This window comes from Acromyrmex echinatior, chromosome 14, assembly GCF_024713525.1.
Source record: "Acromyrmex echinatior isolate Ae372 chromosome 14, ASM2471352v2, whole genome shotgun sequence".
Classification (NCBI taxonomy): Eukaryota; Metazoa; Arthropoda; class Insecta; order Hymenoptera; family Formicidae; genus Acromyrmex; species Acromyrmex echinatior.
This window is the reverse complement of record NC_141865.1, coordinates 1,794,949-1,812,103: the sequence shown is the minus strand read 5'-3', so window position 1 is coordinate 1,812,103 and position 17,155 is coordinate 1,794,949. Positions and strand designations below refer to the sequence as shown.

At 29.1% G+C, this 17,155-nt stretch overlaps 1 protein-coding gene across 2 annotated transcripts; it reads left to right on the top strand.

Annotated features, from left to right (window-relative positions):
* The first annotated feature begins 542 nt into the window (after nucleotides 1–542).
* On the top strand, nucleotides 543–16,721 carry LOC105147106 (protein nervous wreck). Of its 2 annotated transcripts, XM_087413550.1 has the most exons (22): nucleotides 571–866; nucleotides 2,476–2,573; nucleotides 2,778–2,823; nucleotides 3,061–3,146; nucleotides 3,631–3,775; nucleotides 4,124–4,260; nucleotides 4,570–4,633; nucleotides 5,033–5,161; nucleotides 5,765–5,887; nucleotides 6,075–6,178; nucleotides 6,765–6,909; nucleotides 7,778–7,855; nucleotides 9,075–9,126; nucleotides 9,225–9,328; nucleotides 10,212–10,356; nucleotides 10,605–10,777; nucleotides 10,923–11,229; nucleotides 11,338–11,552; nucleotides 14,267–14,363; nucleotides 14,709–14,837; nucleotides 14,949–14,980; nucleotides 15,266–16,721. In XM_087413550.1, the coding sequence occupies exons 1-22, from the start codon at nucleotides 846–848 to the stop codon at nucleotides 15,833–15,835; spliced, it is 3,000 nt and encodes a 999-aa protein (XP_087269676.1). In that variant the 5' UTR covers nucleotides 571–845; the 3' UTR covers nucleotides 15,836–16,721. The 2 variants fall into 2 exon arrangements, with proteins under 2 accessions (XP_087269677.1, XP_087269676.1); XM_087413551.1 differs by lacking the exon at nucleotides 14,949–14,980 and having other exon boundaries at nucleotides 543–866; nucleotides 15,266–15,511.
* Nucleotides 16,722–17,155: the final 434 nt, after the last annotated feature.

Sequence of the window (17,155 nt, the reverse complement as noted above, 5' to 3'; positions counted from 1 at the left end):
TGCCCTTTTTAGCCCTTAAAATTAATTTTTCTTTTATATGTTACAATTTTCTTAAAGAGTACTATATTATTAAAGTATTCTCTAAAATGAAAAATTCGTCAGAAATATATAAAAAATTTAAAAACAAATTTATAGATAAGCAATATTGGGCTTACAATTACATGATTTTATAGATTTATTTTAAGATGTTTAATCTATCTTTATATATATAAATTCTTAAGACTTTTTGAACGTAAAATATATTGTTTTTTACAATTTTATATTTAACTTTAACTCTTAATTTGACAATGTTCTTGTTTTAAAGAGAAAGTTAAAAACACACGTTATACATAAAAGAATACTGTAAAATATTGATACACACATAGACGCAACATTCTAGATGGAGCTTTCATCCTTATCTACACAAATAGAATATATCTTTCATTATTACTTTGCAAAGTATATTTCAGTACAGTTAATAAAATCAATTTTTAATATATCAAATGACTAATTATAATGATTAAAATCATTATAAGGACTTCCATCAATCCCTTCCCCTTATCTGCTCTTTTCATCTCTCTTTTAGGCTTAGTAGGTCGTCAGAAAGGAAGTCGTTCGCCGACCCGGGGGAGGCGCAGGCGCTATTAGAAGGTTGGACGATCAATAAGGGACGTACTACCCCCGGCGACGACCTCAGGAGGGCAGGAGATCAGTAGCGTACGGACGCGCGAGAGGTGCACGACGAGGGTGCGTGCGTGGGGTGTGTGCGCATAGAGGGTGAGTCGCGAGTGAGCGAGGGCAAGTGAGAGCAAAACTGCCCCTCCTCCTCCTCTACCCCCGGCGCTGCGGGAAAAACTCGCTTCAGCATGCAACCACCGCCGAGAAAAGTAAGAGGAAGTCATTGCGTACTCGAGAACTCGCTCCCAATCAGCGGGTTGTAACTCCCTAATCTTATAGAGTTGACTTTTCATGCTTGTAGGTAGGGGAGAAAGGTTTTTACGTCAAGTGTATTCGAAACACAAGAATCATCTTCTTGCATTGTAATTACACAAGAAAATTGACCTTATATTAGGTGTCAAATGTAAGGATCGTTTTCCTATGCTGAGGCTGTAAAAAAATAAACTTGAATTTTCATCTTTTAATCTCTATATAAAATAATACTGTTTTTTTGCACAATTTTTAATAATATAATTATACTTTTATTAATAATAAATGATATAAAACCAAAAGCACAAAAATAATAATGAAATACATAAATTCAAGGATCCATGTTTTTTTTCTTCCACTGAAAGATTTTGGAGAATTATTGCAACAATTTTAATCTATTAATAATATTAATATTTATAAAATTGATAGTGGTTGAGTAAAATTGAGAGATCCGTTAATATTAATATATTAATCTCAGAACGAAAAAAATAAAAATAATACTATAATACAATAATAGAATGACAGATAGAGAAATCTATTTAATAATTACATTAACATTGAAATTCTGTGAAATTATGCCAATCTTAACTGATAATTCAAACGAGGATGTTCTTTAGAAAAAAAATAGAAAGACAGAGTGCGAAGACATTAATAAAATGAAGTGACAAAGAAGCAAAAGATAATGCGCGTCCAATATAATCCCTATTAACACCTTTATGTCGTAATTTTGCGAGCAATCTTTGATACTTCCGATATTATCTTATGTATCTTTAGTATAGAAGCAAGACATATCTCTACAAAATCTACGAAATTAAAAAAAAATGGCAGAGTGATAGTATAATTTCGAGGAAATGTTTTTATCGATTTTGGCAAAAGGATTTGAGCAATGTGTATTTCATAATATATTACGTTACGTTACTAAATGTATAATATAAATGTTATTAATAGTAATTATTATAAATGCTAGTTTATAAGTATATATATTTCATAGATTTATGTTTAATTCTTACACATTTATTGGTAATTATGCAATTTTAAATAATAATTATAATTATTTGTGAAATGTATTTGATCGCAATTCGTAATTGTGTCTCGGAAAATACGATTAATTTCGAGTTATAAAGCGGTGTTCGTTTTTTGCAGAAGAATTTTTTATTTATCCATGTGCATGTATATATGCACGTATATGCATACGTATATAAATGAATAAGAAATTCTTCAGCAAGAAGAGACTAGAAATACCGTTTCATATGTGATATTAAAACTGATTTGTATCGTTTATTATCATTGATTTTCAATTTACACTTGAGGTGAAGAGTGAGAGAAAGAGAGAAATGAATACGTCTAATTATAAGAAATAAGAAACATGAACTGAATTGTAACTTGTCAATTCAAAATTTTTGTCATTGAAAAGTGAAATAGTATGAAGCGTTTGATTTGCGTATGTAGTATATACGTGTGTGTGTGTGTGTGTGTGTGTGTGTGTGTGTGTGTGTGTGTGTGTGTGTGTATTATATATATATATATATATTTATTTATTTAATCGGTGCGTTTTTGTTTGATCACAAGGGAAACTACGCGAAATTTCTGAAGAATGTGCACACAGAGCAGGCGGCAAAATTGCAGGCAAAAAATCAGCACGAGTGCGATCTTCTAGAAGATGTACGGTAAGATTACAGTATAAATATCATTAAACAATAATATTAAGATGTAATTGCTTTAACAGTGTTTTCAAAAAAGTTAAGTTCGAACTACATTTTAAAGAACTCTATGTATTATCATTATTATTTCAAAATTGTGTATAAATTTGAAATAAAAAAAAAATGGTTTTAATATAATTAAATAAGCGGTAATATTTTTATTTTTTTCAGTAATTTCACGATAAAAAAGTCTGCCATCGAAAAATCCTATTCAGAGGTAAGGAGTTATTTTATCTATTCAGTATTTTTATTATAGTTATTACTATTAATTCTTTAAATTCTTTGGATTGGAATCTCACTTTAAAGAGTGAAAATTAAGCCAAACTTAAAAGAGTGGCTTAATTTTCAATCTTTAAGAGTAAAATTTCATCCTTCAAATTTGTGATCTAAAGGTGATTCTAAAAGTTTTAGAGAGAATTTTTTATAAGTATGATATTTTGACATTACTTTTCAGGCGCTACTCAAAATATCATCTGCATATTTAAATAAGAAGATACCGAACATACCAGATCTCAAAGTCGATGGAGCAGAAGAGAAATGGTAATTAGAGCATGAAAAACGAAAGTCCACACAAATATGTAATTTTTTAAATTTCTGTATGACATATACATATATATTATGGAAAATTTTACACCGTAACAATTATCTTTGCGCATCTACAATATTTAATTTGAACAAGATTAGATTAATATTTAATTTGATAAAATATTGATATTTAATTTAAAACAAAGTTTATTTTATAATCTGCATTTATATAATTAGTTGTTATTATAATTTCTGATGATTAATTGACCCAATTAATATGTACATTAATTTTTTCATACGTTATTGTATAATAAAAGAGCGAATAAAAAATCGATATAATTTAATAAAGATAATTATTTTCGCGTACCATAAGCATGGGAATTTGACCTCTACGGAATTGTACTGATTTCAATTCGCGGCTATTTATCGATCGGGGGAAGTTTGCCAAGGAGAAGAAGGGTAAATGGCAATCCGCTGGCGGGCGGTCGAATGATTGTAGGAACATGTGGAACGTATGGCGAACTGTGCTGGAGGAGAATGAGAAGCTGGCGCGTGCACGCCTCGCTGCTGTCGAGGTCTTCCAGCAGCAAATCGCCGATGATGCTAAGGGCCTCAAGATGCACAAATTACAAATCTCTAAGAAGGTACTGATTTTGTCATAAATTAATATAATATACATTTTATACATTTACATTTTATTATTCGATGTGTATATATAATATATATATATATATATATATATATATATATGTGTGTATATAAAGACAATAAGTTGAAAAGAAAAAAATCTTAGAAATTTTTAGGAAAAAATTTCATATAAAGAAATTTCGTATATAGCCGTTCATAAATGTAATTTATATAAATATTAACATAATTTATAAATATGATTATTTGTATATATGTATATATGTGTATATATATATATATATATATATCATAAATGCTACGTGCATGACATATTGCATCAATTTGTGTAATAAATGGTTTTTTAGGCAATCGACCAATTACTGATAGTACAAAAGGAGCTCCAAACATGCGTACAGGATGTCGACAAAACGAAGAAATTGTACTTTGACGAGGAACACAGTGCACACGATGTGCGCGACAAAGCAAAAGATATTGAAGAAAAGTATATTCATTAAATTTCGCTTATCTGCTTAAATCGTTGTCTTTCTTAATCATGAAAATATTTTTACGAAAAAATTTTGCGAAGATTTATAGAATTCTTAATAAAATTCTTATAAAACATAAATTTTAATATATTTGATAAGAAATATTTATATCTAACAATGAATTTTCTAACATATATTTTCTTTGTTACAACAATTTTTGCAACTTTTTGATAATTTGTTCTTTTCGTATACATATTGTTGGCTAACTATACAAGCCGGCTACATAATTGCGAATGTAATAATTTATGTTCAATCGATGCTTTCAGACTGAAGAAGAAGAAAGGTTCTTTCTTCCAGTCGATAACGTCTTTGCAGAAAAATAGCGCCAAGGTATATGATCTTATCATAAAAATTAATCAATTATTGCAGACATTTTGAAACGTAAATCATCGTACAAGATTCTTTTACATTTTATAATTCTTTCATGATATTTTGTATGAATGTAATGATATTATTATAAGTAAATATGTTTCAGATATTTTGAATATCTTAATATAGAAAAATAGTAATAATAAAATAAATAGAATTCGTTTTCTTTATTATTCTTTAAAAAAATTTAAATTACTATGGCAATATTTACTATGTTAATAATTATAATTTAATTTAGTTAGATAAATGTAGTACATTTCCTATAATTAAATTAATTTAATCAATTTAAAAAAATCAATTTTACATACATTTAATGTGATAACAAAGTTGAGTTTTGATTAATCCATTTGCAATTGTCAGGTGAGTTCGAAGCGAGACGCTTTAGAAGAGAAATCAACTGGTGCTCGCAATGATTATCTATTAGCCCTCGCTGCAGCTAATGCCCATCAGAACCGATATTTTGTAATCGATTTACAGACCACCATGCAGGTAAGTTCTCTAGAATGGTGTTGGTGATATAAGATCAGAAAATATTTAAGCGTTCAATTTTACATTAAATGTGCAATTCGAATTTTTTTTAAGTCAAGGCAATAGTTTCAAATGTCTCACTCCATATGTATTAATATGTCAATTCTCTGATGGAAGAAACTCTCATATATTTCATAATATAATATTTTTAAGAATAATTCATGTTTTAAGTTTAGGAAGATTTTTGAAAAATACATTTTACATACAAATTTTCTTCAGATTATATATATTTTTTTTAATTGTAGAATGAGAAATCTTGAATTTTTCAGAATATGAATATATGTATATAAAGAATTCTAGAGAAGATGTAGATTTTCTCAACATTTCTGAAAAATGTTTTAATTCATATGAAAAAAATCAGAAATTTTTTAAAAAGTCATTAAATTATACAGGACTTTTGAAAAATTTCGAAATTTATATAGAAATTCTGAAAAATGAAGGGAAAATTAAATTAAAAAAATGTTTCGCCAATGTCTTACATTGGTTCCGTCCTCACAAAATCTGGGTTTTTATATTAGATTTAAAACTTGTAATGTTTTTTTTTCTTTTCTTTGCGTTATTTAGTATTTGGAGCAAGGAGTTTATGACAAAGTAGCTGAATACTTAACGCTGATGGGACGCACAGAACTACTTACTTGTTTAGCCACTCAAAACAGCTTCGGAAAGATTCGCGATCAAGCTCAGCAGGTACCTAAAGATTAATATTAGAATAATAGATTAATAATATTATTTTATCATTTATTTTAATTTTTGTATTATCTTACCTGATTCCAAGATTTGTATCTTTTTAATCTTTATCATATTGATATCATTTTAAAAAATATTTATTTTTCATTACAATGAGGAAAGAACAAGTAATAATATCAAATTATAGCTCACGAGGGAATACAATATCCAATGTTGCTGTTTGTACTATCCCGTTTTGAAGCAACACATTCAATACGAATTCGAGCCTTGCGATAGCGATCCGGTAGAAAGGTTTGTAGCTCTCTTTCTATATATTATATTATTTTTGTATATAATTTTTATATTTTTATATCGTTCATTTGTTACAGCAAAACTAAAAAATTGGCATTTTTTTGTTACTTATAAAAAAGTATATATTTTTATTCCTTTCAGAGTTGCATTCGTGGAGCACGTTATCGGCGCTATTTGTGTCATCTATCCTTGTTTTATATCTAATAAACAATGAAGATAGAATGACATAAATAGCGTTAATAGTGTCTCCTCGAATGCATCCTAGTTATTACATCAAAATTGCATTTCAAAATTAATGTTAGAAAATTATAATAATTCAAAACATTCAAACTTATTTTCTAGAAAACTTCGTTTTTTGAGTTATTGTAGCAAATGAGCGAAATACATTATATACTTGTATATTTTTCTGACATCTTGAACATAAATAATTCGCTAACATGAATAATTTTTTATTTTAAATCATATCGAAATGATAACGAAATAAATATTAAATAATCAATGTTAAATTAACGTTGCAAAATACTTTCTCTTTACATATAAATAAATTTTAATAGCATTATCTAGACGATATTTTTGACGAATCTAGGATAACTGCCGATCATGCAGCGGCGTCGGCATTGGGCAAAGAAGCGCGTCGCTGGTCGACGAAAATTGCCCGCGAGGTTAGCAGCGTTCGTGAAAATAATCGGAAACTTCAAGTATTATACCAACTTAAAGATGCTGGTCAGAAGGTTCGTGTCATTTAGATATCCTGAAAAAAAATATCATCAATTAACATAATTACAACGTTCTAACTCCATTAAGATTGAAGAAAGAAACTTATTGGACCGCACATGTGAATACATAATTAATAGGAAGTAAAAGCTTTTAACAGTTGAAAGTGGATCTTAAGTGCTTAAATCTTGTCTTAAATAATTCGATACTACTATATATGTATATCATCATGAAAATTGAGCACCGAATTGATTTTTCGGACTTTTAAAACGTAATCGACAAAAATATAGTAGTAATACTATAGTAGTAATATAATAATTTGACGCTCATAGGCATCTTGAAAAGATCTTAATGCTGATAAATTTATTTAAATATGTAAATAATTTTCCTATGGTTATCTAACTCCATTAAAGAATCGAAATTCTATGTTTTTAATAAATGTTTTAAATTTCAAAACGATACTTATTTCAAGTCATCTATATTTAATAAGATGATTTCTATATTTTATTATCATAGCATTATAAAATAATTGACCCTAGAACACATCTTCCGAAAAATTCTAAAATCCATGGACCTGAAAGATCCACTATAATTTTGAGAGATTGTAACTTCGATTTAGATTAATATGTATTTTTTGGATTCTCTTTTTTTATTATAAAACTGAGAATATATACCTGCACATGTCGTAATGCCAAAAAGTTTTATATTGTTAAGTTATAAAATAAAATTTATAAAATAAAAGAATTTTATAAAATAAAATTCGCCGTCTTTTTTCTTCATTTGTGAAGGAAGCGAAATTTCGATTTATTTTGGGAGACTCATATCTCTGTTCTAGAGTTAATGTATATGTGTATAAGTTGTAAGGCTTTCTAATTTTTTTTTCAGACTGATCCGAACGATCCTAATGGTCCAGATTTAGATACTAAAATTGATGAATTAAAACACGCTGTTCGACGAGCGGAGGTACAGAACTTATCTTCCATTCATAAGAAAAGAAAGAAAAATTATTTATTTAGATATGCAACCTTGGCATAAGTATAAAGTACCCTTACAAATTGATGTAGGGTAAGTGGTCCAACAATGAACTATGTAAATTTCAAACTCTCTCACATTCTCTCAGTATTTCTCTCAAATATTGAATTGAAGATTTGAATTTTTGCATACAGTTTATGAATTTAGTTGACTACATACTGTAAATAATAACTTGAGTTATCCTTGAAGTTTAGTCACAATTTCGATTATTTTAAAAAACGGGAAATGATTCATTGTGTACAAGGAGTGTTACACAATGAACCATGCTATTTTTAATAATGAACTACGTATTTTATACTGTGAATTGTTGGGATTATTTTAATTTTGTTATATTTTGTTATATTTATTTATAAAATAAGATAATTATAATGTGAGGATTCACAAGGCCGATCATCGCGTTTTTCTTTCACTTTGAGTGAAAACGTATCAAATGAATATACTTTTATTGAGATTTTAGGTGGGTGGAGGGGCCGTATTCTAAATAATTATTACAATAAATTATTATTTTGAAGATTATCGTAAAAAAGGTTATGTGGTTTACAATATATCATGGTTCATACTACGTCAAAATGATTCATTGTAAACCACCTAACTTTTTCCAAGATAATCTCCTAAATAATGTGGTAAAATAATATAACAGAAAAAGTTGCTTACAGAATAATAAAGTGCCAAATATGCACACAAAACTATTGCACAATGAAAAAAATTATAAGTATAACAACAAAAACATAAAAAATACGTAAAACTTACGAAAAAAACTTACTTTGTAACCCAAAATTTTTAAAATGTGACATTACATGGCCGTCCTTGGCGCTATGATAGTAGCACAATTTGATAACGTTGCATTTACGAAATATTGCAATAGTTCATAGTGTACTACTGGTTCACTGTTGGATTACCTTCCCTAAACATTCTAAATCTAACAAAAAATAAATTAAAAACAGTTTTATTGAAAAATAATATATATTTTTATAATAATTTTAATATTTTATTAATTTTTCTTTAATATTTTTCAAAAGAAAATACAATAAATTGAAGATTTATACTTATGATTAAGGCTGTACATCCAAAAATTAAATTATGATAATTATAACGATTTATATAATGCGTCCCACATACGTACATAAAATTTATATCCTTATTCTAACAGACAGCGAAACTTAAGGCAGAAGCGAGGATAGAATGTCTTCGACACGGTGGAGGTTTGTTAATATTTTTTTATTTTAATAAAAATAAGATAGTTTTTTAAAAATACGCTTTATGCATTATGTATTTATTGATTCTGCTTCATATTTTATAGTGAACGTAGACGAATTCTTACAAGAGGCTGAAACACTCAGTGTTCAGGACATGCCGCGTTCGGCCAGTTCTCTCTCCGTTCGAACAGATGCATCTGGTGCAGCGGTAATATTTAAAATGCATATAATGTGCAATTTGCCTAATTTTTTTCTAACAGAGATAGATGATAACAGGATAATCTGCTGGTATATTTATAATTATATATATTATTATTTATTAACAATAATTAAAATTGTATAGGACTTCTCATTATTTATTCAAAAAAAAAATATAAAGAGAAATAGGAGTCAACGCAGTACTTAGTGCACAATTATAATAATAGAATACAATTTTAATTAGATAGTCTTACATTTAAATTAAATTCCGACGCGTTTTGACTTACTTTAAAATCATTTTCAACACTTAACTAATTAATCATTTCAACTTAACTAATTAAATGATGCATTTTTCGTGTGCGACAAATCATGGTGCAAGCCATCCACCATACACTAAGGATTTGTCAGGTACATCACAATTGATTGGCTGGAATGAGATGAGAAACCTTGACGTATAAGGCTACAATAAAGAGATTATTGTAATAACGGGCATTTAGATTTTAAAAACGAAATACGTCTGGATTTAATTTAAATGTAAGATTATCTAATTAAAATTGTATTCTATTATTATAATTGCGCACTGAGTATTATTTAATGTATTATTTATATAATGCAATTTATATAAGGTATTTTCTATATTTTTTTAATTGTATATTTTTCCACTTATAATGTTAGCCACTTAATAATAGAGTCGATAGTCATAATAGAGAATTTGACAAATAGTTGCGCTTATTAAATTATAATTGTAAAAGTTAAGAATAAAAATATGTGAAAAAAATTATGCACAAAATTTTTCGAATTTTAATATATAATAAAATTTTTAATAATTTAATATATAATTTTTTAAATATACAATAACAAAAAAATGTATCCATATGTGATATTTCTTTTAGGAACATCCGTCATCGGACTCATTCTACGATAGCGACGGCGATGGCGGAAGCGACTTAACAACTTTGGAGCGACCGGGAAAGAATGCGCCTCAGCAGGAAGAGGAAATTGAAGAAAGGCAGAGGCATGACAGTGCTGAGGTTGATGGTACGCAGATAATTTTCACATATAAATTTTATAAGCATTTACGTATTTATTCAAATATTATTATTATAGATCCAGCTGTGACAAAAAAATAAGGTTTTTACTTATTTGCACTTTTCACTTATTTGCGTAATTTATTTATTATTCACATTAAGTTATATTATAATTTTATATATATATATATATATATATATATATATATATATATATATATATACTATGTAGGAAATCACAAAAGATTATCTTTTTAGCATTGCTGGAGCAGGAGAAGCAACGGATAGAGCAGCTAACGGCAGGCTGGGATGATCCTACGGCGGTTAATTGGGACAACGAAGAGAAAGATGAACAGGAGATGACGCACGAGACACCAGAGATGCCTTCTAATCAACCTATATACAAGTGCACTGCTCTATACTCCTACACAGTAAGTGATTCTGTAGAATTATATTTTATAGAATAAATATATGAGTATTGATTATAGAAAATTAAATAGCACATATATCAGAAATATCTTTGATTAAAGTGATATTTTTAGATATATTCTGTAAAAACGAATACATTTTTTTTAGGCGCAAAATCCCGACGAGCTTTCCATCGTGGAAAGCGAACAATTGGATGTGGTAGGCGAAGGCGACGGTGATGGATGGTTAAAAGCAAGAAATTACCGAGGAGAAGAAGGTTTCGTTCCTCAGAACTATCTCGATGTAGAAAGGGAGCCCGAGACCACCACCGGTCTTACTTCGCAAGGTCCAAGTCTGGTCCAGCAGATTTCCTTCTCATCCGTTGACTATACCATTGACGATCACGACGCCGTCGACCCCGATGCTACTTTGCAAAGTGCCGCTTCGGAAGCCATAATACAAAACCACGTTGGAGGTACATTGGAAAATTCAATTTATTTATAACTTTTATTTGTTTCAACAGGATCTCAAATTTTAAATATTCAGAAATGATAAATAGCATGATATGCATATTATTTTATAGAAATGGAACAATATTGCATCGCGCTTTACGATTACGACGCAACGTGCGATGAGGAGCTAAGCTTTTTAGAAGGCGACATCGTCAAAGTATTAAAAAAAGAACCACACGATGTAGACGACGGTTGGTGGGAAGGTGAGTTGAGAGGTCAGCGAGGCCTCTTCCCCTCTCTCGTCGTGGAACCTTGCGGTCTGGACGGATGTCCTCTGACCCCACAGGTGAGAAATTGTATACATACATAAATACATGTGATACACACACACACATACACACACACACACGCACACACACACACACATACACACAGGGTGTCCCAAAATTCGCGCATTCGGAGTACAAAACATGATATTTTATGCTAAAACAACTTTTTCTTTTAGCATATATAAATTAATCCTTTGAGAACGGAAACTTTTTAACAAAAAAATATTGTTTTTTTTTTAAAGAATTTTCAGGGTCGCTGAAAATCAATTCTGAATTTCAAAATTCTAAAATTCAAGTTAATAAAAATAATTTGATTAATGTGAAAGTTGCTTTTAGGAGATTTTTAGTATCGCTAACAATGAGTTTGAAAATATAGAATTTTAAAAAAGTAATAAGGAGAATTTAGCGTCATAGGGCTCATAATTAAAGTTTAGAAGCCAGTTTAGCAATCATCAATATTAATTAAATAATAATGCAATAAATAAAAGGACTAATGAAAGCCAGATGCAGGTAATGTATATAACACAGTTTTAACCAATAGGAAATAAAACCCATAACGGTTGAAACTAGATCTTTAGTGCTTAAATGATTCCACGTGAATTTATATACGTATAAGTCATTTGAACTGCGCGTTGAATTAATTTTTTGCACTTGGAAACGCAACTAAATTATTATAATAATATCACAATTAAATTTGATCATCAATTTATTAAAGAAATCTTAACTAGGAATCTGTAAATAAATTTATTTATTGCAAAAAATATTATCTCGGCCGGGAGTTGAACTCGATCTCTTGCATTCCGTGCGAATATCCTAAGCCTTTAGACCACAGAGGCACTCACAGTTTCGGCTTAGGACACTCGTATGGAATGCAAGAGATTCGGATTCAACTCTTGACCGAGATAATATTTTTCGAAATAAAATAAATTTATTTACAGATTTTATATTAAAATCTCTTTAATAAACGCCTATTGATGATCGCATGCCTTTTGCATCTCTCCCATTTCTAATAAGGCAACCGCTAATATAAATTTCCTCGAAGCGCTATTCCACTCGCACCATGTGTTCAGAAGTCTCACATATTCTTGAACAAGCAGGAATTGGCAACTGGAGAGCAAATTTAATTACAAATTTCTAGCATACTAACAAAAACAATTACCCAGATGTCCAATTAGTTTTGAAAAAGTAACAATTATAATATCGTACCTCCCGTTAAAAAAAAAACTAAAATATGTGCCATTCGCTCGGAAAATTTGATATTCGTTAGAAAAATGGATTCAAAGTCTGCTATATAAGCGACTCCGAAAATAAGTTCTAACATTTTTTCGTAACTTTCTTTTATTTTTTGGGTTTTTTATATGTGCTTAATATATGTAAGTAGAATAGAAAGGAAAACTTGGATCTCAATTCTAATGAGTGTTGAACATATTTTTATCTATCCCTCCCAAAGTTCGAATTGGGCAATGTTTGCATGGTACACTTATAAAATTGTATGAATATATGTATTATACGTATAAAAAAACATATATTTTCTTATTTATTATACATTTTTATTATATTCCTGTTATTTTAATTCATAACATAATTGTTTGATCTACATAACGCAATAAAATTTTATTCTTTAATTATAGTATTATATATTTAATGTATAATAAGTAAGAAAATATATTTTTTTATACGTACATACATTCATACAACTTTATAAATGTACCATATCCAAACGCAATTCGAACTTCGAGAGGGATGAAAAAATGTTCAACACTCACCATTGAATTGAAATCCAAGTTTTCCTTTCTATTCTACTTATATGTATATGATTCACACGCACGTAGAAAAATATAAAAAGTAAAGAAAGGTAACGAAAAAATATCATTTAAACTCATTTTCGGAGCCGTTTGACTGGATCGTCTAGTGGACTTTGAATCTATTTTTCTAACAAATATCAAAATTTTTAAGAATAAAACGTATTGTGTTTTTACTTAGATATGTTTTAATGCTTTAAATAGTACTATAAAAAAATATATTTAAAACATATTAAAAACATCAATTGAGCATGTTTTAAACTGTTTAAAACACGTTTTTTATCAACTCTGTCAAAGTGATAAATTTTTTCTGGAAAAAAAAACAACGAGGTTGAATTTTTGTCTATTTAATTTTGATATTAATTGTCAAAAAATATGATTCCCATACCTTTTGAATGATTACGAAGGCAACTACCCAAACACGTATAATTTTACATGGAATAAGAAAATTGTACACGTTTGAACAGATATGATTGCAGAACGTAGAGCTAAATCATTATTTCGATTGATGATGAATTTTATTTTCACTTTAACACATTATGATTATGTCAATTTCATATTTCAATTCGATATTTCAATTAAATGTTTAAATTGTTGGTTTCAATATTCGGTTAAATATGATAAACGACATTGAAGTTTTTTATCTCTGGACGACAGCTTAACGATGATTCAGCGACAATATATCATACTTTTTATCATGTAATGCAAAGTATTAAATTTAGAATAAAATTTAGATAAATATTCATACACTAAGGATGACCCAAAGGAACCGTCTATAATTTGTTATTTAATATAAGCGTTTCGTTACACATAATCAACTGTATCGGCTCATATCGATATTATTATTTATCTCTGTGAATAAATCAAATAATAATTTATATTTAATTTTGTAACAGAAAAGTGATATATGATTTTTTTTATTATTTCAGGAGAATATAACACCACCGAGTTCCGCGCCACCAGTCTTTACTCCACCAGAAATTGCGCCAGAATTTTTACTAGAAGATGAGTTTGCTCAAATAGACGGTAATTGTACAACTATTTTTATATACATACTTATACGTATTATTTTCATACAGAGTGTCTCAGTAACTATTATCACTTTAAATATCTTCGAATGTATACAATTCAGAAAAAAATTTGTGTAATCAAAGTTACACGGTACAAAAAAGTATACTACTAAATATATGGCGATAATAATTTTTGTTCAGTATCGCGTACAATATTGATTACATAAATTTTCTGAATCTTACAAATTCGAAGATATTTAAAGTAATAATAGTTATTAAGACATTCTGTATATTACTTATATACATAAAATTGAAAGAATATATTTACCCATATAATATATATATTGCATGTGTTTTATAGAATCGCAAGAAGAAAAGCCAATGGTGAATGGTGATAGTGGATTCATGATAAATTTGTCTCAAGACCAAAAGGATCAATACGGTTCACAATTTGGGGACGAGAAGTCGGATGAAACGCCAGGTATATTAGGTGAGCTTCCAAATTAGATTAAAATTCTCGAAATGTGGGCTATGATAATGAGTTGAAATATAGCAGGTATTATTCATTTTAATCTATAAAACATTATGACTTGCTGCACAGTCGTGGAGATATCAGATGAATCGGGTGATAAGGTAAATTAGTATAATGTCAAAGATCTTTTATATAGATATTAAATAATTTATTTAGGCTTATTTTTCTTTTTACAAAAAGCATGCAATTATTTCTATCAAACGATTTAATATATTGATACTATAAATATTTTTTATGTTTTAATAATAAATTCTGCTTTTGCTATCAAAACAAAATTTTATTTTTACATGAAATATTCTATTAATGTAGCAATATGAAATACATGATTCATACATAAAGCTACAGAGAATTACTTTATGTCAAGAATAAAACTATTTGATTCGTAGACGGAAAAGGATCCTAAATCTGGTGAAGATCTCAAATCTGCTAACCAAAAAGATGACTTCGGTCTTGGAGTAGCTCAGATTGTGATTACAGCCGCAACTCCGATGGAAGAGACCGAACATCCTTTCCCTGGAGTAGAAGAAACTCCAGAAGGCTCGGCAAAGTCTGCAGAAGTCTCCGAAACCGAGCCTGAAGCTTCCGAGCCTGCGGCTTCGGATCCGAATGAAAGCGAATGTAAAGAAGAAGAAGAGCCAACAGTTATTTTGGACGAGAAAGAAGCAGAAGAAGCTGAAGAAAAATCTACAATTGATGAACTTCCAGCTGACTCGGCACCGTTTCCAATCAGCAGTAGTTCTGGAAGCGAAGCAGAATCAACATCTGGTCCCAGCACTAACGAAAATTCTCAGTCAAGGGGAACAGTGGTAGAAGTGACAGAAGAAGTCACAGACGTTATGGAAGAAGAGGAAATTGCGCCAGGAAAAATGCTGATAGGAGGAAGAGCCAGCATTCCAGATGAGCTGCAGCCGGACCAACTGGAAAAATTGCAATCGCTCAAGGAATCGAACGCCTAGGGCTGACTAGGCCCCGGGGTCCACAAGGGCAGAATCATCTTGCCTGACGGCCACCCCGACAACTTCCGACACTTGCTAGACTTCTGGAGATCACCTGAGGTGCTAGGCAAAAAAGACTAACTGTAATAAACTCACACTAAGACTCTATCTGAAATTCATAAGGTTCTTATGGTGATCGAGTAGTGGTGGAAATAAAGATGATTGAAATTGTGATTGAACTATTATATCTTTCGAATAATGGATGTTAATAGATCAAGTGCTGAAGATTGTCTAAATTATGGCTAGCATAAAAATTATTTTCGCGTGTCTAAAGCACTTCCAGAATAAAATTTAACTTTAAATCGCAACTGCTTTCAAAATAATATTTATGAAATGTATGTTATTATCTTTATTAACTAGTCAGAATCATAGAAAAAAAAGATTCATTTGTGAAATTACCTTATCACACTGATTTATTAACATCATGAAAGGAAGAAGAATGATTTAGCAAATTAATCGAAAAAAAAATGATTAAGTTAAATGAATAATTTAAAGGTAATAACAGATATTTAAAATCAAGATAGTTACGAAAGATAGAAAAATTAATATACAAGATCACCAAGACTTTATGTAAAACTTTATATAAGGTCACCGAGATTTCTCTTTATGTTGACTGATTAATACAAGATTAGAAACATTATAATTTGTCCTATCTTAGGACAAATTGAGCTTTAATGAGTTGATTAAACTCTTAAGTTAATGAAGCTAATGAAGGGCGTGAAGGGAGAGATTTTCTTTCGTAGGAAATGATGTACAGTGAAACGGGATAATAGAAAGAATTGTCGATACCTGTGTACTATAAAAGACATACATTTCAAAGGAATTACACTGGTGTTGCATGTAAAAAGGACTATTCATTCAATGTTCCTCATCTTTCATATGTGTTCATTTTATCCTTTTATCCAACATATTAAAAATCTATAATAAAGCGTATAAAAATTTATACGTCAAAAAACCAATTTTTTTTCAGTGCATACTACAAAAAAAAATTCAAATGATTTTTAATGTTATGATCGAATATATAGCTGTACTGAGGAAATAAGAATCAAAAATTGTAAATAAAATTAAGATTAATTACAATTCTAAATAATTAAATTGTAATGACACTATAAATTAATGTTGCACGAAAGATTTTATTTTCTTTTATAAATGTTTCGAAATCTCAATATTATTTACAGAATACAGTTTTCATTATATGTATATTCAATAAAATTAAATTAATTTATTGTATGAACTTTTTTGTTAAAAAAAAATATATATATAATAAAATCATCGAGCAAT